The following is a 24037-nucleotide window of genomic DNA, read 5'->3' on the forward strand; positions in this document are numbered from 1 at the left end:
TTGTAAGAATTTCAAAGAAGGATAACATAAATAACGGAAGGCAAGAAAGAATTGAGTTTAGAAAGACAGTCTTCACAAAAAAAACAAAAAAGGAACAACGGAAGGCTGAGTTTAGAAAGACCAGTCTTAAAAAGAAAAGAGATTTGGAGGGAGAGACGTCCCTCCCAATATTTTTTATTAAGAAAGACAAGTCTTAAAAAAAACGAGTTAAACAATTTTTTTTAAAAGAAGGATAACATAAACAACGGAAGGCTAGAAATAATTGAGTTTAGAAAGACCGGTGTTCAAAAAAAAAATCAAAAAAGGATAACAAAAACAATGAAAAAAATTGAGTTTAGAAAGACCTGTCTTAAAAAAAAAGAGAGAGATTTGGAGGGAGTGACGTCCCTCCAAACATTTTTTTTTAGAAAGTTCAGTCTTCACAAAAAAAAAAGAGATTTAAACATTCTTTAAAAAAGAATTGTAAGCGCGGATTGAACATAGGATCTCAGGGTTAAAACTACACACCCCTTGCCGCTGCACTTAGGGGTGAAAACGAAGCGGATTCGGATGGATAGTGGTCATAGCATATCCTAAACCATATTTTTTTAAGTGGGTGCGGATAGTGTAGATGTGGATGTGAAATGGATTATTTCAGATGTCAAAAATGGTGCGGAGTCGGTGCAGAACCGGTTCAGAAACGGACTAAATTTATCGGATGTTACATGTGTATGCAATCAATACAGCATTGAGTTAGCAATGCAAGAAACAATAATACAATAATCAATAAACAACCCATATCGTAATAATTATGTACTTAAGTGTTAAATAACATGAATACATGATGTCCATAATATAAAAATACAGCTATGCAAGTGTGACATGAGACGGTGAAAGCCTTAGACTAAAAAATATAGGTTAATTGATAAATTAGGCTATTGGATGGACCAACTTATGTTATATGCAATAGATAAAGTGGTTATATGTGTTGATAATTTCATATTATCCGACAAACGGCCTATCGGATAATCCGACAGAAATGTCAGATAATCCATAGCTACCAGATTTTAGAGATACCATATCCTCTTCCGCATTCGTATCCATATCCACCAGGTTTCTAAAAGCCCACACCATATCCTCATTTCAAACAAATTTGGAGGGGAGCGGATCCGATATTATCCGATCCGTTTTCACTCCAAGCTGCACTATCAAGTGCATCTCAACGGTCTTTATCATATGGCATGTTTTTGACCTTCCATGTGTTGAGTTTCCTCTCAAATCTATTCTCATCTCCTTTCTAATCGATGTTACGGAGTTTCCGATAATGAATGAAGATAACAAGATATCTAATACGATTTGGATCTAGCTGTTCGATTGAGACAGCTAGAGGAGAGATATTGTCGGCTTTGTTCAGTGCCTCACTGTGGGTGTGGGCACTTGCCGGTCAATGCGCAGGCCGATCCTATGATTTTGAGGGCCCTAGGTGATCTCATCATGATGGGCCCTATAAACTATATATAAAATTTTATGATATATATAGGTGCTAACTTTACTTGCAAAACGAAAATAAATACATCCATATATTAAATTTAACATGTTTGGTAATTATCGAGAAATAAAGTCGACCAAAATAACAATATATTTGTACTTTGAAACTATGCGCATGTGCAGCTCACTACTACAAAAGTGTTTTTTCTGTACGAGACCCCATGATTTTTGCAAACGGACCATAACTAATGGCGTCTGTAAAAATCGAGCGGCATTTTCGCAGACGGACCTCTTAAGACACCCGTATGGAAAAATCGATTTTCCTATACGTGCCTCTTAAGAGGTCTATATGCAAAAATGAGGTCATTTTTGTATGCGGCTCACTTAAGCGCCCGCATGTAAAAATCGATTTTTCCATACGGGCGTCTTAAGGAGCCGTATGCGAAAATAAAATTTGAAAAATTTGAAACTAGAATATATCACTCATATGAACTCCAAATTGGATGATTATTTTTTCCTAAATGTTTCTAAAATCATGCTCTATCATGTTATTGTGTTCTTACTGCTATTATTTTGGCCATTTTTTCTTGCGACTTTGTTTTATCAATTTAAAATTTGAATTTCAAAACTTCAAATAATATTTTAAAGCAGTAAATGATTTCAGCTGAAAAAGTCATCAACAACAAAGTTGTATAACTTATGAAGATCTATAACTTCTATTTTGATCATTTATTCATCCGACAAAGTGATAGTAACATTTTCACAAAATTTACATATCTATCTTTTTTTTTTGTTTTTTCTCGCTTTTTTTCTCCACCGGGGAGTCATACTTTAGAAGACTTTTTTTTTTTACAATAGAAGTTCTTTTTCTTTTTTTCTTTTTTTTCTCTCTCTCTTTTTCTACCAGAGGAGTCAAACGCTTTTTTTTCTTTTTTTTAAGATAGAAGTTTTTTTCTTTTTTTTTTTGTTTTTTCTCGCCTTTTTTTCCACCGGACAACGGAAACTTCTTTTGTTTTTTAAGAGTATAGGAAGGTTAATCGATAGATTTACGATAACTTGAGTTACACATTCGTTTACATACAAGGCGTGCCTCCACCGCTGTGCTACTGCATGTTCTTTTTACATTCGTGTAATTATATTTCTATTATATACTGTAGTTGCATTTGAAGTTTTTTGAAATAAAAAAACTTGCAACACCCTCCAAAAGAAAAAAAGAAGAAGAAAAGACTCAGGTTGTGATTTTGGTCATGGGCCTTTGCGATTAGCCAGGCCTCAACGCCCAGCCGAATAAGGCCCAATATCACCCGCTTGTGCCTCAAGCCCTAACCTAGCCCAACGTCATTCCCGGCGCCGAATCCCCCCGAAACACACGATCCTTCCCGCGCCGCCGCTGAGGCGCCCTAACGCCGCCGTCTCCGGCCGCGCGACCACCTCCGATCACCGCCTCTCTCTCTCTCTCTCTCCACTGCTCCCCCGCGCATCGCCTCCACCATCGGGCCTACCTGCCCGCGCCGGCGCCGCCGATCAATCGCCGCCGCCGTCAGTCCTGCTCCTGCGGGCGATACCTAGCTGCTCCGGGGCGGCCATTTCCTCCGATTGCCCGCGCTGCCTCGTACCCTCTCCGCCACCGACCAGTCCCTTCCTTGAGTTCGTTGGCTGCCGTCGTTAGAAAATTATTTGGCCATGCTATTATTATTATTTTTGTTCTTAGCCACTAGTAGTACTTTTCATTCACTAAGTTTCGGTCATTGCAGTAGCTAAATCTGAATAGAAGAAAGACCAAATTGAGACAACTGGGGAAACAAGTGATCGAATCAGATCATCGATCCCTCTTTTTGGCCCAAGCTCCCGAGACGGACTATTAGTCCCTGGTGATAGTTTATTGACTATTGTTTGCTCTGCATATGAAAGTTTTGTGTATTCATCGATGCCATTGTCACGTTGCTACTTTCCTGAACTGTTCTTAGAGATAGAATTTGAGCTGTGCAAGTTCCCGACTTCCTGTTTCAATCAATGCATTATTTTCAGTTTTCTGCTTATCATTATGATGGGACTCATGTTTCATAACCGTTCTATTATACTTTAATTGTGGCATAGTTTTGGTCTAACCTAGTATTGGTTTGGTTCACTATTTTTCAGTTCTTGGATTGACCAAGTCTGAATAGAGACAATGCAAAATGAAGCAAGCGGTGTACAGTGGTCAGAGTGTACATTTCTCTTGAACCACCATTGAGCTCCCCATATGTGAGTATTTTGTTTCATGGATATTCACACATGGCCTTCTACTGCAGTCATGCTGTTCTGTGGATTCACTTGTGCAATTAATTTATGTTCTTAAATTGTTCATGTAGGTACAATTTCAGTTTAGCTAGTTACTTAATATATTGCTTCCTCCTTTTGCTTATCATTAGAATGACTTGACGTTCTTTTAGTTATGGCATAGTTTCGGTTCTAATCAGGTATGCTTCGGGTCACTTATTTTCAGCCTTTGATGTCTCCATATCTGAAGAGTGTATAGGAATGTGAGAAAACCGGACTGCAGAGGTTTGCAATTCCTCTTTAAAGACAAGCTCAACTCCTAACTGGCACCAACTAATTCTTTTCTGAGTTTATTTATTGCTAAATATTGTCCTACTTATGCAAATATTGGTAATTTTGTTTATCCATTTCCGCGATTGATTTTACTGCTATTTGACTAAACTGTGTGTATGCCTGTATGGCAATCTAGCTGTGAAAGTTGCCGTTTCAATGCATTGCTTGATGTTTTCTGCTTACCGTTATGGTGGGACTCAAGTTCAGCTATTAATGTATTCTACTTTAGTTGTGGCTTAGTTGGGTATAATTTAAGCAATGATTTTGCGTCAGTATTTTTCTTGGCTAAATATGAAGGAATCAAGCAAAATAAATCAAGTGAACTTGGTTACAATGATCAAAATGTAGATATCTCTTTCAACATTAGTTGTCCCATTGGCAAGATTTATTCTCTTATGTCAGTTTCTTGACTATCAACGCTATTGCCTACTATAGTATTTGCTGTTTTCTGGATTTACTTGTGCGATTAACCTATTGCTATTTGCGCCATTTTTTCTTGTTAATATAATTTTAGTTGCATAAGTTATTGTTTGAGTGCAATGTTTTTTCATCTTAGATGCTAGATGCTATTCTTGTTTGCTTAGTTTTTTTTTCGTTTCTTTACTCATATAACTTCTTAAGAACAACCGAGAGTATTGCAAACTGTTTGTTTATTTATGCTGTTTGTTTCCATTTGCAGATGAATAGTACCATCCTTGATGTATTTAAGTCAAGAAATATTAATGGAGAATTTTCTGGAACTGTCATACATTTTTATTCATTCAGTTATGAGGGTAAAGATGATACATGGTATAAGGGTGAAATTTTTCCTGTCATGAGCTTGAAGACACCATTAGAGAAGGGGAAAGGAATTAGAGTTTCTATATGGACATTCCCAGCTGAGAAAGAAAAAGAATTGAAGGAAATGATTCTGGATCTATTGCCGTTGGAAAGTACCGCACTGCTGAAGCCAAGTTTTGCCGCGTACAATTCTCATATTGACCGTGCAATACTTTGTTGCACACCATGCACCTCAAATATGACTTCTTGGATCGCCAAGCAGGTTCAAATACCTTCCGATTCTTATCTCCAGGAGGATTCAAAAAACATGATACGGTATGCCTAACTTTTACAATCTTAAGTAAATCCATCTCATAGTGCACATATTATAGATATAGCAATAGTGTTACTAGCTAAGTTCTTGGCGCTGGTTATCAAAGAAATCGTGGGCTGGGAGCTATCAATGATGACTAGTAGGAGCAGATAGCTTACCACCATTGTCAACTCACATTGTGGAGTCATAATTTAAAACCGGGGGCATTGATTCTTGTTGGTAGCCATTGATTCATTTCATCTGTTAGTCATGCTCAACCAATTCTGGGGAGGGTCATAATTGATTATTTGGAACTTCATGTAACATGTTTCTGCAAAAAAAAAAAAAGGGATTGAACAATCATAGAGATAAATAAGTGCTATAAACACAAAAGAAAAATCTTTCACTAGAATTATTTATAATGTTGAATATGATACTGTAATGTTATTAAATCATTTTTTTGTATCACTAAATTTTTAGTATATAATAGGATTGTTACTCTATTTCTTCTTTGATCAACTCAAATATGTCAACCAAATAACTGGGTACTCATATATAAGTCAACATGGTACAATAGTAATATGAGAGCCAATATTTCTTTTAACAGTATGCTCCCTTACTTTTAAATCATTACGTTTTAAGCTGTTTGATAATAAATGTTCCATTCCTTTTGTTGGCTTAGCTCCATATTAAATCTGTCAAAGGTGATGTGGGACTTGGGCTATGCTTGTGATGGGTTAGATGACCCCCAAAGCTTTATTATGATGGATTCTAATGTCAAACTTCTCCCTTTTGGGATACGAAAGAGACAATTCTGATAGTGAAATGATGCACCGCATAAAGTTTTCAAATCTTTTAGAAAATCATCTCAGCCAAAGATGGAGTGATGTTGAAGTGGATGAATTTATCAAGCTCATGAGAAATCCTTCAGCAAGGTAAGTGATTCAGAGCTTAAAATTTTATTTTAATCAATAACTCATGTCATAATTTTAATTTTGATTTCTTCTGCAGTTTGGAACATTTGCTAAATCATCCACTCTTGCTGCCCCCTGAGATTCGTATGTCCTCATACCTTAACTTGTGGATTGAGAATTTGACACCAGACCAACATAATCTGTACAACTCAATCACAAGTTATAAGGAAAAAGTACCCAATAATAAAACTTTCATGTATGGGGATACAACTCGAGAAGCTCATCGTTTTTCACGTAACACAGCATCGCACTACATAAGTCATTGGAGACGACTTATCCCGGTATGTTTGTACTCCCTCTGTTCCATATTATAAGGTGTTTTAGTTTTGTCTTAAGTCAAACTTCTTTAATTTTGACCAAGTTTATAAAAAATACATCGACATCTACAACATGGAATTGGTTTCATTAAAATCCATCATAAAATACCAGGACAACACAGGTAAAGCATATATTGTCTAACATTAATCAACAATTACCATGTTGCACTAGTTTATACTATCATATATTTCTACTTTTTTATTCAACAGTTTACCTGTTTACTCTGTACAGAGCAGTAATAGGACAAAAGCTCCATTCGACATGGTCGACAAAGAACTCAAGAAGTGCTTTCCAGGGTTGCCGTGTAAGATTTATGCTATGACATTAGACCCACTTTGGAACAAATGATTGGGGTATCGTAATATTCATTTTTTGACATATCAGCTGTAATGTTTTCCTTTTCTTTTCTGTAAATGCCATTCAAATCTTGATATAATGATATACAATGCTTTTGTGTAGAGTTTGCAATGAATGCTAATCATAAGATTGTACTTATTTGGTGTTTCAGTGTTTGCAACAGAATTAGACATACAATAATAGCCAATGGGAATATTATGTCATTGCTGAGTTCTCTGTTGTCCTAGATGATATAATAGGCTTATTGATAAAAAGTTGTCCCCAAATCTGGCGGTACTTGCAGGACCACCGTTTGTAGCTACTAATGTTGGCTAAATATTTGTTCTTCAGTGCATACTAGCTTATTAATCCATTTGACACTTGAGCTCATGAATAACTTGGTCAGCAACTGTTGGGCCACTGATCTTCTCTGGTTTCGTATAGGCTTATTTTTTCCTTTTAGCTAACAATATTAAGCACAGCTCCATGGTCCTTAAATAGCTCATTTATTTTACTTCTTGCTAAATTCTACCTTCTCTTTTTATATAACCATTCTTGATGACTGCATAATGCTTGTGAAAGCACATATGCTTTCACGGTATGCTGATGTGGCCTATCCAGATCTTTTAAATTTATTTTATGTTTTGCTGATAATTTCTTTCCATGTCTGAATTGCATTGAAATACCTTTTTGCAAATAAAGTTTAACTAATCAATTCGCTCTAAAGATGTGGTTCTTTGTGTCATTGTACATTCCAGAGCAATATTCAGTTCGAATGCTTTCTCGGTATACGCTGTTGAGTTTTACATGCAGAGTTTTTACTCTAGCTGTATATATTTGGCATGGTTTTGCGAAATCATTGGGTCAGTTACTTTGCAGGCTATATTTGTGAAACCATTGGGTCAGTTACTTTGCAGGCTATATTTGCTAGTATTTTTCTATAATTAGACTGCACACAAGGAACATCATTCTAAATTTGATGATAATATTGTTGGAATTGATTTGCAGGTGTGAGGAGTTTTCTAACATTTGCAAGTCCAATTTTTACAGTGGGAAGTGAAGTTTCTCCCCCAACGATATTCTTGTGGCTGTCGATTAGCCCTGCGATATTTTGTACTCAATCCAGAATGAAAATGTATGCACTCAATCCAGAATGAAAATGCATGTAGCATGTTGTCGTGCTCAATTGAGAATATGTAATGTAACGTCTGTTAGCAACCTGGTTCCGTGAACTTATTATAACTTGGACAAATGGCGCAATCCTTGTTGTACCTTGTCTTTCAGTTGTAACTACGGAGTATGTTCTTAGATAGTCTAATCACTGTCATTACTTCATTTCCCTCTAAGACAATATGCAGGATGAACACACATGCTCATAGATTCACAACCGAAGTCTATTGTCATAGAATTAATATGTCGAGGATAATTGGCTATTCTTAGACTCAACTGATATGATGAACCCGTGCTTTATGGATTTTCTAGAAACAACTAGTAACATTTAGGGCCTCTTTGGAGGCCTGGTTTTGGCCCCAAAAGGAGGGTGTAAAATACTGCCTGTTGTGACATTCAGTACCACCCTCTTAAGTCTAATAGAATTGCTTGACTCAGTACCATTCAAAGCTTGTTCTGATATAGCTACCAAACTTATCTCCTCTTCTTCTTCATAAATGCCATTGTTCTGATTAGTTGTTGATTCCTCTTGAAGAATATCCAGTAACTCTTGTACCACGTAGAGCTGAACTGATGTGGAACACTAATAATGATCATTGCCCCATCTTTCTCCACAAGTAAAACAGAAGCCCTTGGTTCTCATGTATGCTTTCAAGGAAGATAGCCTGTCATCTTTGCTTCTGTTGAAATCCTGATTTCTTTTATCTTCAGGTGTAACATTCACTGCATCCCTGGTAGGAGTATTAGTAACATGAGTTTGACCAGTGGTCCTATTCACTGTCCTAACATAGGAATTATGTTCAGATTTCGTGTAAGACACAGGTTTCACTCCCTCTAAAGCTTCCTCATGCAACAGTGCTAAAGAATAATCAGTATCCATATCTTGGGGCCTTTGAACCAAAATTCCCCTCCTAATTTCATCCTTGAGACTTTCTTCGAATTTGGTGACAAAATACACAGTGGGTACATACTGTTCATATGCAAGCAATTGGTGCATTAGGCTATCAAAGCGCTCCACATTATCTATTGCCAGTCTGCCTAACATGGATCCATTGCCTAATCAAAGCTTCATGCATGTCTCTAGTAAAACGAGTGCACACTCTCACACAAATCATACCATGTCACTCCAATAAGTTGGTTTCTGACTGACTGTAAGTCTGTAACCAGAATACAGCATCGCCTACGAAATTTAGAGTGGCCACCTTGACCCACTGACCAGGAGGAATTCCATATACATTGAAATATACCTCACAATTAGCATGCCACATCTGAGGATTATCTCTGTTAAACTAGGGACAAGTCATTGGAGGTACACTTCTAGCTAGGGATGAAAACGGATCGAATACGGTTGGAAACTAGCTCTATCATATTCATTTTCATAACTTTTTTCGGAATTGGAAACCCGGATATGAAAAAGGAATCGAATATTATCAAATACAAATACGAAGCGAATACGAAGCGAAACGAAACGAATACGGTGACGAATATTAATCAGAATATAAAAACCCCTCACTAGTCACAGACAATTTTTCCTATTGTGTTTCTAAAATCATGCTCTATCATGTTATTGTGTTTTTACTGCTATTATTTTGGCCATTTTTTGTGACTTTGTTTTATTAATTAAAAGTTTGAATTTCAAAACTTCAAGTGATATTTTGAAGCAGTAAATAAATTCAGCTGAAAAAGTCATAAACATAAAAGTTGTAGAACTCATCAAGACATACAACTTTTATTTTGGTCATTTCTTCATCCGACAAAGTGATAGTAACATTGTTCACAAAATTTATCTCTCTCATTGTTTATAAACCAAATGAGATATATGTAAATTTTGTGAACAATGTTACTATCACTTTGTTGGATGAAGAAATGACCAAAATAAAAGTTATAGACCTTGATGAGTTATACAACTTTGTTGTTGATGAATTTTTCAGTTGAAATCATTTAGTATTTGAAAATGTTGTTTGAAGTTGTCATATTTTCAAATTCAAATTCAAATTGTTCAAACAAAGTCATATAGAAAAATGACCAAAATAAAAGTTATAGATCTTGATAAGTTATACAAATTTGTTATTGACAATTTTTCCATTTGAAATCATTTACTACCCAAAAAAATTATTTGAATTTCTTATATTTTAAAATTCAAATTTTATATAGTTCATTCAAACTCGGATGGAGAAATGGCCAAAATAAAATTGGTAGATCTCAATGAGTTCTACAACTTTGTTTTTGACAACTTTTTCATATGAGTTCATTTAGTATCATAAAATTCAATTTGAAATTCATTTTTTCAAGAAGTCTGATTTGCCTCCTCATGGGTTGGGTGGCTTACGGGCCTTACGTGTAAGTTGGATATCCGATGAAAAATACCGGATAATATCCGATGGATATCACCTATATCATATTCGTTTTCATATCCGAAAAAAATATCCGAATTCGTTTCTGAATTTGAAAATTTCCAGATATATCCGACCAAAACTATCCGAATCCGCAAAAAGGTCCGGTCGGACGGAAATTATTCGAATCACTTTCAACCCTACTTCCAGCAACCACACCATTTCCTCCCCCAGTCTCTACTGGAACCAAAGCAGAATACAATCCAAAGAGCAGAGAAGAATTGAGAAAAGGATTTCGCATACTATGGATTAGCAAAAGGTGTCTGTGATGGAGAAGCCCTGTAGTGTTCCTCCTTGATCTCCCCCACCATGTTCTCTATCTTCGCCTGACATAATATGCTGCTCTCCAGCTGATCCACCTTCGCACTCGGATTCCTCAGCATTGTATTCAGATCCTGGACTCATTTCTCCACTTGGGGAAGTTGCGCCTTCACCGTAACCTTGAGATCTTGCAGATCTGCTCGAGCTCTCTCTTCTGCCTCCGCTCTTTTCCTCTCATTTTATTCTAGAGTTTTCAATAGCAAATCTAGCTTGCCCTCTTGCACCATGATTTGCGTTGCCTGTTTGGTGACATAGCATGGCTTCTCCAGGACCATAGCTCCCAATCTACTTTGAGCTCAGCTAACCAGATCGAGGCAAGTTGCATTTTCATGGCCTCCGCTCAAGAGTAGAGTGCAATCCTCGATTTGTGATTCTACAGCCAAACCAAGAGGATTTAGGTGGAAGAAGCTCTAGTACCAGATTGTTGTTAGAACCCAACTCACGAACACATAAAGATAGTTTATGGGACATTTGTGTTTCTCTCAATCTGACAGGATCGAGCCACTGCCGCTGCTGCCGCCATGTTCCAGATTGATGGTGTCTTTTGCCGGGCGTCCACAATATTTATAGCTTGTTCCCTCGCCTTCTACTCTTCTCTCTAACGAAAGTGTCTTTCATGTCTGTGCCTTCTTCATCATCGTATTGAGCCTTGGCGCTCCCGCATCCTCGTGATCCCTGACAGCTCGATGTCGCCACGTCTTCAGACACACGTCGAGCACCTCGTTCTCTCATCTTCTCTCTCGCACGTGTCCCCTCTGTTGAGTGGTGATGGAACAAGGTGGACAGGGGTTGGGCGAGGTCATGTGGATCCCATGTCGTGGTAAACTAAGTTAGGGTGGGAGACATGGGTAGAAACTTTGGTGATAAATGAACTGTGAATATTTTGAGGATTATTTGCTCTCCCTCAACTTTGTAATTCATTTATTTTATTTGTGGGACTGATAAGTTATGGTGGATTTTTGTGGAGATAGAAAAAATGATCTAAGTTTCTATTTTTTTCCTTGTTTCACTCAAAATTTCATAATATTTTATTCTCAGTAAAATAAATAAAAATGGTTTGGTTGGATCTAGTTTGAATTTTAGGGGGTCAAAACCAATGAAATAAAATCTGGAAAAATGGTATTAATTCATTATAAACAAACTAGTATTTGAATGAATTATGTTGCATGTACACTTTTATATGGTTTGATGCATATCTGGGTGAAGTATATTTTTTGCTGAATAGGGTTTTGATTTTAAATAGGTTTTGACCACTTTGACCGATTTAATTGAGGAATTAAATCTAGAGATAAAATTATGAAAAAAAATACAACGAGTTAAATATATTGAGTAGCATCTACATGAATTTTCCGGATTTTATCTTACACCAATTAATTTTAGGAATCCACTAAGCTTAACTATATATATGCTCATTGCAAAATCATATTTAAGTTATGCTTGACCTGAAATGAGGTTAGTAGGTTTGATTTTTATTTCACCATCCATAATCTCATAAGATAGTTGAGGGTTTTATAAATGTATATATTTGGGTTAGGTCAAGTGCACCTAAGGTGATAATTAGGGTAAATTATAATATGCGTAGGTTAATATGTTTATATTCTTTCTATGCTCAAGATATATCTTCAGATGAGTGGCCAAATTATTCTTATGCAGTTTCACATTGGTCATGTCATAACATTTAAGTTGTAAGGATTTTAGGATATGATTATTTTAATACTTGACATTAGGTCCTTTTAATTAATTGTTTCAAATTTTAATAAATGCTCATATGACCTATTATGAAATGCTTGTAAGATAAAGAACACATAGAAGGACTCAAGTCACATTAATACATCATGCAAATGTATGCAGACACTATGTTTTATTTATTTTAGGTTAGAAGGGAAAAATTAATTTTTTTTCACAAATTTTCATATAGGCACTAGCTATATTAGAGTCACCTAGTAGATATTTTAGTTGGAAAATTTTAGTATTTCAGATTTACGAAAATCATTTTCAACATTTAGATTCAAAATTTGAATTTCAACTTTTTGGGTATGTTAGAGTGAAATTAGAAATTTATACAACTCTAAATTCACCGTTACGCTATCACCTCAAATACATCGCTAGCATATATCATTTTTCATTTTTCACTCCGACCTTGTGTCAAAAGCTTTTGACCCTAAAGTCATTCTAGTCTTTATAAAGAATTTCTTTCAATTGAGTTGAAAGTATCATCCAGCAAATTACCAGCACAGTGTCTTTCAGCCGTAACACATTTTTTGATGTTTGTCAGGAAATTACACAAATTTTGAGTGTCCATTAGTAAAATTTGCATTTTTTATTAATCTTTTTCTAGCTAACACGTGAATCCCATGGTGTATCTTATTATTTCCCTTTTTTCTTTTAATAATGCCACGTAGAAGTAGAAGCTGCATGAGATGAAAACCAAGTTAACCTACAGCAGCGTGAGCACCATGTGGGATGATACCATCATTCAAGCCGCTAAGGGATTTAAGTTGCAGTGTGGTTTTAGACTCAGTTCGTTTCCCCCTTTTCCCAACTTCCACTTCTCGTTTTTCGCGCGCACGCTTTTTAAACTGCTATTTTGGTGTGTTTTTTTAAAAAGTTTCTATACGAAAGTTGTTTAAAAAAAATCATATTGTTCCATTTTTGAAAAAAAAAGCTAATACTTAATTAATCACGTGTTAATGGATTGCTCCGTTTTTCGTGCGGAGGAGTTTGCTATTAATCACGTGCTAAGGCTGTGATATGTTATAGGGTTTAGGGTTTAATAGTTGTGATATGTTATATAACCGGTTTCGTGGTTGAGGGATGCGAATTAAACTTGGTCCATAATAAGGGACGTAAAGTGGACTTTTTTTTTGTCTTTTTTGGGCTGTCCAGACTATCATTGGCTCATTGCCGAGTCCGGGTAGGGCAAGGAAACCCCGCCGCCTATCATCGCCACCGCAATCCGCTTCCGCTCCGGCGGAATTCGGCGTCGTCCGTGGCGGATTCGCCTCCATCCCCAAGTCCAAATAGATATATCCAGCTCCTCTCCTACCCACACTCCCGTATGCAACCCACGGAGATCGGCGCCGTCTCTCCGTCCGTTTAAACTCTAAGTTGAGCCGAGACGGCTTGGGGGGATGGCGGCGCCCGGCGGCCGAGGGGGTGCGGCGGAGGAGGAGGAGGAGGGCTGCGATCTGTTCCAATGCTTCTGCAAATGGCGCAAGCGCTGCAGCCCTCGCATCCCGCGGGTCTCTCCGGGGAGGGATTACGTCTGCATATCCTCCGATGCCTCCGGCGACAGCACTCCCAAGTGGTCTGTCCTCGTCGGCTGCACCTCCATCTATGAGCCTTTCCATAACCTGCGGACACATCGCTTCCGGGTTTCCGATTCCGGCCGAGTCATGGGCTGCAGCGACGACATGCTCGAGCGCTTCCGCGGCGTGTCCCCGCACGACGACGAGCACACTGTTTTCTCCTCCGCCACAGCTGCCATGGCGCCCAACAGCCGCAACATGTGCATCATCTGTGCACACTCTCCCTCGTTCGACCAGAGAAGCACTGACACTAGCGGTGGTGGTGGTGGTGGAGGACAGGACATTGGGCTGCTTCCTAAGGTGTTTTTCATGGATTGTGTTGACAAGAGTTTGACGGTCTTGCCACCTATACCATTCCCACATGGCTCCTATCAGTCTGTGTCAGCTCATGGTGAACTCTGGACTCTTGCTACTGTGGAAGACCCAGGACCCTCTGGCGTCAAAAGGCGACTTTTGGTGTATCGATTGGATGGAACTAGTAACTCTTGGGCTAAGATCAGTGACATTGACTTCCCTTACCGCCGCCCTTCGGTCAACATCTTCTGTGGCGGACCTCTCCTTCAAGGTTATGCTGTCATCAGCGACAGGTTCATCTTGATGTCCTTTATCGATCTCAGCTTCTTCTGCTTTGATTGTGTTTCGAGTTCGTTGACGCGAGTCACCACTGAAGATGAAACTTTCCAGTATGTTCCTATCAGAGGTAGAGCGGCGCATGTTGCTCACAATGACAACGGCATCTATTTTATCGAGCGTGGCACATTGTTCAGATATAACTACTCACCAGAGAGCAACAAGCCACTGAAGCCTCCTGAGGTGATCGACGCTATCTGTCCCTACCGGAAGGAAGGGTATGGATTCGTCATTCACCTCAGGAATGACATACTCTGTGCCGTTTGGATGAACATGAACATACCTTGCAAGTGTGCCACACGGCATGTCCTAATCACAACTTTCCGAATTGAATGTCAGCTCGATAAGGATGATTTTGAACCTAAAGTCCTCGAGGTCCTACACTCCACCTGCCGTAGAATTGGTATGCTTCGAAGCAAAGCACCCGGGCATGAGTCCTATGACAGATTGTGTTTCATACAGTAAGTCACTAATATGTTGTTTTGTTTTGCTCTTATGTTTCTTACGCTCTATTCCTTTCAATGGCATAAATCATTTTTTATGTTGTTCAACTAAAATTGTTTTGGTAAATTAGGGAATATCTGGACGATTCATCTGAGATTGATCCTTCGATAGCTTTGATGATGGGAGCAAGGTCCAGCTACTCCGAAGCTGATGAAGTTGACCCAAAGATGCTGCTTTGTTGTAGGTACAGTTTCGTTCAATGATTCTATTTTGTTTTTGTTTTTGGTAGTGAAATGAAATTGTTTCCTAAGCCATTTTGTTTTATCAAACAATTCTTCTATAAGTAAGAAATTTATTCATCAATGCTCTTGCTGTCTTTCTGTTAACACATTTATAATAATGCCATCATAGGAACTTAGTTCATTATAAGCTACAATAATGCCATCATAGGAACCTAGTTTATTACTCCCACCGTCCCCAAATATAAGGGATTTTGGTTTGATGGGACACATCCTGTCCAGATTGGTAGTACTAGGATGTGTCTCATCCAACCAAAATCCCTTATATTTCGGGATGGAGGGAGTATAAACTCTAAAAGTCAGATGTGATCCACCGCGACAACTACGATATATTTTCACTGCATTGGTGTCATATTTTTAAATTATTGTTTACTGTCCCTAAAACATAAGAAACCACTATGTGGATGTCATAAATTTATTTGTCGTTCCAATTTCTCGAAGTTTTAAATATGACTTGTGTTGCAATTATTCCATTAATCCTTCTAATTTCCAAAGCTTTAATCACTTTGTGGTCATTATATAATCATAATCATTTATATCCTAAACAATAGCAACCTTTAAATGCAGGGAGTTTTTGAGCATAAGAGAACTTAGTTCATGTGTAGTTCTTGAAGAATGTAGGGTAATGGTCAAATCAGAATTCTATTTCATTTGTCAGTCGGGTCAACACACATATTTATATAAGATCTCTACTGCAAGAGGAAAGTTGACATGCCATGAAACCATTCTAGAAGCAGAACACTCTTTAGAGACAATTAGGAATGGGGATGTCGGAATAGATGATCCGCCTGCATGGCATTTTGTGAACTATGGAGTGAAGCTTTATGTGATCCCCTCTGTTCCACAGTACAATCACTATTATGAGGTGGATGTCTACAGAAACTCCTCTCTCATCTTGGAAAGCAAACGGCCTAGTATTTGTTTCTCTGCAGTTTGTCGAGTTGGGCAACGGATTGTGGCATTGGGTGATACTTTGGAGGCCGTGTATATTCTTGATCTCCAAAATGTGGAGTGGGTCTTTTGCAAGACATCGTCGACGTTTTTAGACTTAAGAAAGGAAATCAAGATTTCTGGATTTGTAGACCTTGGTAATGATTCAATGATGATTTCAGAAGTTGATGCATGTGAGTGTTTTATTCTAGATCTTAAGAAGAAGCAATGGTTTGTTGTAGAGCCGCCTAATGGTGACATCTGGCAGTACTGTGTTGGTCTGTTGAGCGGAACATGTATGTTCATTGAGGGCTTTATATATACCTGCTCAGATGGGGAAATGGTTGCATATGAGTTGATCGAGAAAGATGGTTTATACCATTGGGATGCACCTGTCATAATGAGGTTACCATGGAAGAAGTTCTCTAACAGGAAATTTATGGCGTTCTGTCCAATTTGTAAAGATGTCATACATGATGACATTGCATTCAGTATTGTGGAGGCGCGTCCGTTTGGTTCAAGTCATACAGTAGCTACTACAATAGTACAAGTGAAGCTTCAGGAAACGACACGAGGATCCAAAAGACCAGTTGGAATTGCTCATGCAGATATTTCAACGTCATCGATTGAACAAAATGGATGGATCTTATCCAACTACGCATTTACTTTATAAGCAACTGTAAGGTTTTTGCAACAGTGAAATCTATGATACTTGATTGCTTTTCTATTCTGTTTTATCTGATTTAACATATGCATTAATATATTTGCAGTTAGAAGTCTCTCCTGCTGGGACTCTCCTGCTCGAGCATGGAGACGGGATGCTGCTGACGACGACGGTGGACATGTCTGGGGTGACGGTACACGTGAGCCCATCCAGCTTGAGACGACGAGGAAGGGGACTGATGAGTGGTGTCACGGCGCCGGCTAGAGGGTCGATGAAGCAGGCCTCGTGGGAGGCGCCGACGGCGAGGAGGCGGCCGCTGGCGCCGATCACCATGGTCTGCGCGGGGCCGGCGGCGAGGCTCGGCGGCCAGGGGCAGTCGCGGGTGGTGCCGGAGAAGACGAAGCGACTGTGAAGGAGCGGGTCGTGGCGGTGGTGCGGGGCCAGAAGCCATGGCAGGAACGCGTTCGGCTTCGTCGCCGCTGGTGACGAAGCCCCTGTCTCCCGCCATGTGCGGCACACGCCCAGGAACCGCACGAAATCGACCACGTCGTCGAGCTGCGCTGCGATCATGCCGAGCAAGTCGTCCGGCACGCTGATGGACCACATCCCCGTCGCCGCGGAGGCGTCGTCGTCGTCGTCGTCGCCGCCGCGGCCTGCAATTGCAACGGTTGAATTCTCGCACGCGCGCGGGATGAATGGATGAATCGATCGATCGAATCGAAACACGAAAACGCAGGGGATCGAAGGCAGGCGATCGATCGATCGAACATACCTGACACGCTCCCCGTCGATCTCCGCGCCTTCTTCGCAATCTCCATGTCAACCGCCCCGGCAACGGGAGCGATCCCGAGCTAAGCGTCCGCAACGCACGATCGGGAAGAACGCAAATGCCGCCTGCGCCGAGCAGCTGGCCTAGCCTGGCTGTGCACGCGGCTGTCGCCGTCGCCGCCGCCGCCGCCGCTACTCCACGACGACGAGCAAGCAGATGAGATTTTGTGGGGGGAGTCTCTCGCTTCCGGTTTGAGGCGGCGATTGGGATTTGGGAGGGAGACGCGGGTATTTGAACGCGCGGAGGGGAGGGGAGAGGAAGAAAGACGAGTGGTTGCCACGTGGCACGCCGGGTCCCGGTCCCGCGACGCGAAGCAGCGTACTGCGTGCGTGCGCTTCATTTCGTTTCGTTGGGCCGGGCTTTCCAGAAGGCACGGGTCCAACCGATTACGGGGCACGCGCGGCGGCGGCGGCGGAGTGACCGGCGCGACGCCGCAGGCCTGCAATGTGGGCATTCCTGATCTCCCCGCCGCTCCGGGATGCCCCCCCCCCTCCGTCGCCGGTGCCGTTGAGCGTGCTTGCCCCGCGGTGAGATTGTTTGGTTCGGCCGCGGCTAGGGTTCGGGTAGGTGGCTGCTCGCCTTGCTTGCCTTCCAAAAATTGTTTGGTTCCATGAGTCGTGGCGTATTGGGTGCTCCAGTGTAGGAAGCAGGGTTACACTCCCCCCGTATCGTATCCTTGGCCATCTTGCTGGATTTGTTTGGTACCTGAGGATCTAGCTACAAGTGCCATTTTAAATTTGGGAATTCTGACGTTTAGCTTCATAAATAGGTGTTTAATTTTGGAGACCTGTATATGTTTTTTCTGCTTCGGACCCAAGTTGCCTAGTGCATTGTATAGTTTAGTGGGTTTCTTGTCATTTTAAATGAGCAAACTAATCTTAATTTTCTCTGTGGCAACGTGGAAGTGTGGATATTTTGTATTCTGCAAGTGAATAGGAGGTGCCTGTAGAAACTTGTAGACTGATCTTGCATGATTTTCACAGCATCAAGTCTTAACATGGAGTATGGCTTGTCCTGCTGTTAGTGAGATGGGTACCATCTATTACAGAATCATACACTTGTATACATGGAGAATTTGTTTTTTCTCGTTAATGGAGCAACTCTCGATATTTATGCGATTCTTTTTATATCAGCAGTTTGATAAATCACTGGCTAGCATATGCACTGTACAGAATTGGCTGTTATGGACTTATGGTGACATATTACATATAAACATGACATGCATTGGGTGGAAAACAAAATGTGCAGTGAGATTTGTCTGATTTTATATTTTGTGTTTTCTCACCTTTTCTGAAGATTTTTATGAGTAGCTTAGTCTGATAAGCTTTATCTGTTTCTGGGATATAACATTGTTGAAGTATTAGTGTGCAATAGAGCCTGTACAAATAGAGTTAACTTATTCTCCTTGAGTTTTATGGCTCATGACTTCATGCCCTCTGGTGTAAATTGTTTGTGATTTTGGAGCCAACTGCCAACATATAGGTTATCCTCCTATTCTGTCCATGATGATGGCTACTTAGGAACAGTACAAGTATAGTTCCTTAAGTACTTGCAACTGCCTTATATGCTAGTAAAGTAGTAATAATCATTTTTCACTTCAATAAGTAAACACTCATTCTGGTAAGCTACTTATGATGAGTTAGGTGATGGGAACATGTGTGAACTCGAGCTGCATCTTTGGTGTGACTGATTTTTGTTCTTGTTTAGTGTCCTTTTTGGATGCCTATTATAGTTTCATTCTATTGTCATATTTTCCTGCCATTTTATGTACACTGAAAGGAAAACTTTCACTTCATCTGATGAACCTGGTTTGGATGGAATTCTCTGTGTTCTTTTGAAGCACAAGTTTCTATATATATCTGTTCTATCTTTTATTTTCTTACATTCTTCTTTTCCTGCATCATGTGTTTTATGTATGTTTTATATTTGATTTTCTTGTTATTTCCATTCCTAGATCAAATGTTTTAAGACGAAAGTGAAACAAGTGTAACACAGACTGAAGTAATAATCGGAAGGTATTTTTACCTGGGCTTAGCATGATTATTCTTGAATTGTTTTGTTTTCCTTGTCCCATGAGCATTATTGCAGCATATTTATCAAAAGAATAAGAAGTCAATCTGAGAATTACAACCATATAAATTTCTAGCCTGTTTTTTAGTCACATACTGTGCTGAAAGATGGCTTGACTGTTTACCAGAGGAAAGTTACACTTTATGTTGAAATATTCTCCAACTGATTTTTTTTTTTTAGTTTTTCATAGGTTGTTTGGCTTGGCATTTTTCTTTTGCTCTTTGGTGGATCCCAAATAAATGGCTTTTTGTGAGGTGAGTCCTACCCGTTGTCATGCTTTCGTAACATCACATTTGATTTTTCCTTCTTCAGATAACAATTTCATGTGTGTTAATACTTATAGTTAGGGATGAAAACGGAGCGGATACGGACGGATAATGCTCATACCATATTCGTTTTCATATTTTTTGCCGGATACGGAAACGAATACGGATAGCTCGAATACGGAAACAAATACGGACTATCTCGAATACGAATAAGAATCGAATATGATCGGACACGAATACGGAAACAATTTTTTCTCGGAACACGAAAACCAATTCAACTTCTAATAGAAACAAATATCAACATATATAATTAGCTCATTTTATATAAAATATAGTATAATTTATAAATATTTTTAAAATTTTAAATAATATTAATAATGTGGACTAGTGTTAAGAGATGAACTACTATTAAAATCTAAAAAGGTATATTGAAGGTCATAGAGTTATAAAGAAATGGGATATGTCTTGTGGCTTCTGCGGATATCCGAATTATTATCTGTATCCGACGGAAATCCTAATACCATATTCGTATTCGTATCCGAGAGAAAATATCCGTATCCGAACTATCCGAGAATTATCCGATCCGAAAGGTATCCGTATTCGTTTTTATCCGGAGCGGACGGAAACTATCTGCTCCGTTTTCATCCCTACTTATAGTTGACCTCTTTATTAATTGGATTGTAACATCAATGCTGACTACCAAGTTTATTAGTGTTCAGTTTCAAGAATCACTTGCTGTGTTTATTACTGCTTGTACCGCTCCATTGCAGCAAGCGTTTGGAAAACCATAGCCCTGCTGGTGAGATGTGATTTTCATGGTAAGAGCCATGCGTTATGATAATGGATGCTTTTTTTTTACTAGCTAGTCAACTTGAGATGAGCCTCATGACAGAATGATTGGTAAAGAAGTGGTTGTTGTATGTTGACATCCGGTTCAATCAGTAGCTCTATTTTTTTGTTGATTACTAGCTATACACTTTTCTTGAAAAAAGAAAGTACTGTGCGTGCATGCAGGTCAATTTAGTCTTGTATTGTTGACTCCACCTGTTGTTGATTTCTTTTAAGTTGGATTTTTCTTGGAGCCATAAATAATTCAGATACTCACAATTGCTAACAACTGTTTCCTGATGGAAAATAAAATCGAAAGTACAATGGCATTTGAAAATTGTGATTTCAATAGCTCATCACTAAGTATTTATACCCATGCAAGTTTGAGTTATTTGTGCCTGCATTTATTACAGAATTAGGTTTGCCTTGTACAAATAAATGGATTACAGTGGTGGTTGAATATCTCAACACTAAATATTAGAAATGCATGACTTACAGAACTGGCTTTGGCAGTATGTAAGATTCCAACAACGAGAGTTGGGAATGAAAGAAGGAAGTGACCCTGCCAACTACTACAAGATTTTGAAGATCTCTTGAAAGAGCCTAAGAAATTACCACTGAAATAAAATATGATTATGCCATTCCTTGTGGTCCTGGCACTGCACCTGTAAATTCTAATCCTTACCAGCATTGATAACTGCACAAAGACAACATTGAGGAAATGGCGCACCATATGTTTTTTCCTCAAAACTGCAACACATGCTTGCTAACTGTGTTATTGAACTGGGTGCAAGCCCTTTCAAGTTACCTTTAGTCTTAGTGAAGATTGTGGAAGGGTGGGAGTTTCAAATGTCTAATGAATTCAGTTCTGCAGCTTTATCTTATTAAGTTCACTATTGTGTTCTTGGATGACGTCTTGGTATTACAGTCTTTCAAGGCACATGTGAAAAACTTGGAGCATGTCCTGACCACACTGTGGCAACATCAACTCTGTGTTAGACGCAAGAAATGTAGTTTTGCACAGAGAAGACTGGAGTACCTTGGTCATGTTCTTAAGAAAAGGTGGCCACTAATATGCACAAGACATAAGCAATGTTGCCCTGGCTACAAGATAGAATTGATATGGAGTTGTGTGGTTGCTAGGGCTAATGGGGGCACTGTCAGCTCTTTTGTTTGTCAGGCATTATTGAATCATCTCTGAGCCACAAGCTAATCTCCTCAAAGGAAGGTGTTACATTGAGAGTTTGGAACAGAGAAGTAGCTTCAGATTTTCAATGATTGAAGGACAATCCAGATTTCATAAGGCTTTTGAAGTCAATGGAAACTTGAGATGATGGTAGAGGTTCCATTCACATGCAAAGTGAGCACCTGATAGCTTACCTGGCCAAGTCTCTCAATTCAATGCATCAAAAGTTGTCTAAGAGAGAATTTCTGGCATTGATCATGGTCGTATACTGCTGGAGACCATACCTACAGAAAGTGGAATTTGTAATCAGGACCTGCAGCCATGTTATTTATAAGACCATCAGTTTCTGTATGACATGCCCGCAAAACGCAATGACAAAACCTAATGAATTGCAGTTCATGATCCAGTGCAAGAAGGTCAAGAGAAAGGAATGCAGATCAATGCCTTGGCTTGTACTTCCTCATCACTTACAGTCCAAGCTGTCTCAGAATGCCAACAGAGTTTGTCTTCAGGAGGTAATCAGTTCTGAACAATTGTCCTTTGTTTTCTTCAGGAAGATGTTAAAACTGGTACATAAGTAACGATGAGGACTAACACATCTACAACCCTTTCAAGCTACCAATGGGTAGGTCAGGTAACTTGTCTCATCAGTCCATATCTTAAGACTTAATCTAATCACTTATGGTTGCTTTTGCTCTTTTGATAGAGTCTCAATTAGGCATGACAGGTTTTGCCATAAATCTTGTTGCTAATATTACTGTTGTTTTAACATTCTGGTGGCATTTACAAGTTTCTGTTCTTCCTATGTTAACTCATCAATTAATTCCTAATAACGCTCATGGTTTCATTCTATTATGGAAAGAACTGGTTTGCTGGTCATCCTGTTAATTTTCTAACAATTGATTAACAGTTCAGTGACAATTTATAATATAACATAACATTATAGGATGTTTCATGGGTCTCCTGTTCAGTGTTTGCTTGTTAAATTGAGCTTTGAGATTCTGTCTAAGGTTAACATCTTCTGAATAGATTAGCTATAATTGTTGATCAAGTCATTTCTGAATATTGAACTGCCTTTATGAAAAACGGATTTATCGTGAAGAGTGTTTTCATCGTCCATGAGACCCCTCGTAAACCAATTTTGAAAGACTTGTGACAAAATAAGATGGCCTTTTCAATATCAAGTCAAATTGAAAGGCTTCTCTGATATTTGGTGTTATTGGATTATGAAGGTTGTTGGGGAGGTCGGTTAGTCATAAGGTTGGACCTTATTTCAAAACTTTCCATGGTCTGAGACAGGGGGATTCCTGTCTCCCCTTTTATTTGACATCACTCCAGACACCCTAGCTTTATTGATTAATAGAGCTAAGGAATAAATTTTGTTTAGAGGGATGATCCCTCAATTAATTGAATATGGCTTATCTATTTTGCAACATGAACATGACACTGTTTTGATTATGCAGGATGATTTGGGAGGAGCGAGAAACCTGAAATTATTATGTCTCTTTGATGAAATATCTGGGTTGAAATTCAATTTTCATAAGATTTAGACGTTTTGTTTCTGAAGTTCTGTTGAGAAGCAAGATAGGTATAATTGGAATTTTACTTGTCTCTAGATGCTTTGACTATGAGATATTTAGGCATTGAAAGGCGTATAAGATAAGGTAGAGGGAGAGCTGGGCCATTGACAGGTGTTTTGAAATAAGATATGGAGTGACTAGGGTAAGGGTTCGAAAGCTGGGTGGGGTATAGGGGCACACACTCTAATAGAAGCTCTGAGGCTTAGAGCTAACTTCAGGTAGTCATTTCTTCACTCACAATAGAGTAGATGGGTCCCTTTATATATAGGGAGGACTGACTTGATATCCTAGTTACTAGTCTCTAAAACTATAGAACCAATACAATCTCTATCTCTAATTTGCTAACGAACCTCATCTCTT

General features: G+C 39.1%; 3 protein-coding genes across 5 annotated transcripts; 2 read left to right on the top strand and 1 right to left on the bottom strand.

The window, feature by feature from the left end:
* Nucleotides 1-2796: 2796 nt before the first annotated feature.
* On the top strand, nucleotides 2797-8019 carry LOC4352310 (uncharacterized). 3 transcript variants are annotated; one of them, XM_015762898.3, is made up of 9 exons: nucleotides 3197-3338; nucleotides 3607-3711; nucleotides 3953-4011; nucleotides 4739-5154; nucleotides 5814-6066; nucleotides 6143-6386; nucleotides 6655-6727; nucleotides 7518-7660; nucleotides 7768-8019. In XM_015762898.3, exons 4-5 carry the CDS (start codon nucleotides 4739-4741, stop codon nucleotides 5947-5949), a joined length of 552 nt encoding a protein of 183 aa, XP_015618384.1. In that variant the 5' UTR covers nucleotides 3197-3338; nucleotides 3607-3711; nucleotides 3953-4011; the 3' UTR covers nucleotides 5950-6066; nucleotides 6143-6386; nucleotides 6655-6727; nucleotides 7518-7660; nucleotides 7768-8019. The 3 variants fall into 3 exon arrangements, with proteins under 3 accessions (XP_015618382.1, XP_015618384.1, XP_015618387.1); XM_015762896.3 differs by lacking the exon at nucleotides 7518-7660 and having other exon boundaries at nucleotides 2797-3338; nucleotides 6655-6776; XM_015762901.3 differs by lacking the exons at nucleotides 7518-7660; nucleotides 7768-8019 and having other exon boundaries at nucleotides 3927-4011; nucleotides 6655-6883.
* A 5545-nt stretch (nucleotides 8020-13564) lies between these two features.
* LOC4352311 (uncharacterized) lies at nucleotides 13565-18865 on the top strand. Its single transcript, XM_015762936.3, has 4 exons — nucleotides 13565-15042; nucleotides 15156-15269; nucleotides 15892-16933; nucleotides 17025-18865. The coding sequence occupies exons 1-3, from the start codon at nucleotides 13775-13777 to the stop codon at nucleotides 16925-16927; spliced, it is 2418 nt and encodes an 805-aa protein (XP_015618422.1). The 5' UTR covers nucleotides 13565-13774; the 3' UTR covers nucleotides 16928-16933; nucleotides 17025-18865.
* LOC4352312 (uncharacterized) lies at nucleotides 16860-17948 on the bottom strand. The gene is made up of 2 exons (XM_015762937.3): nucleotides 17691-17948; nucleotides 16860-17571 (listed from the first exon to the last, which is right to left on the bottom strand). Exons 1-2 carry the CDS (start codon nucleotides 17734-17736, stop codon nucleotides 16979-16981), a joined length of 639 nt encoding a protein of 212 aa, XP_015618423.2. The 5' UTR covers nucleotides 17737-17948; the 3' UTR covers nucleotides 16860-16978.
* Nucleotides 18866-24037: the final 5172 nt, after the last annotated feature.

This window comes from Oryza sativa, chromosome 12 (genome assembly GCF_034140825.1).
Source record: "Oryza sativa Japonica Group chromosome 12, ASM3414082v1".
In the NCBI taxonomy this organism is placed as follows: Eukaryota; Viridiplantae; Streptophyta; class Magnoliopsida; order Poales; family Poaceae; genus Oryza; species Oryza sativa.

Coding starts and splice junctions, on each gene's coding strand:
- LOC4352310 (XM_015762896.3), top strand. CDS start 4,739: ATGAATAGTACCATCCTTGATGTATTTAAGTCAAGAAATATTAATGGA. Junction 5,155..5,813: donor GATTCAAAAAACATGATACG/GTATGCCTAACT, acceptor TTGTTGGCTTAG/CTCCATATTAAATCTGTCAA.
- LOC4352311 (XM_015762936.3), top strand. CDS start 13,775: ATGGCGGCGCCCGGCGGCCGAGGGGGTGCGGCGGAGGAGGAGGAGGAG. Junction 15,043..15,155: donor GACAGATTGTGTTTCATACA/GTAAGTCACTAA, acceptor TTGGTAAATTAG/GGAATATCTGGACGATTCAT. Junction 15,270..15,891: donor AAGATGCTGCTTTGTTGTAG/GTACAGTTTCGT, acceptor CTTTAAATGCAG/GGAGTTTTTGAGCATAAGAG.
- LOC4352312 (XM_015762937.3), bottom strand. CDS start 17,736: ATGGAGATTGCGAAGAAGGCGCGGAGATCGACGGGGAGCGTGTCAG. Junction 17,572..17,690: donor ATCGACGGGGAGCGTGTCAG/GTATGTTCGATC, acceptor TTGCAATTGCAG/GCCGCGGCGGCGACGACGAC.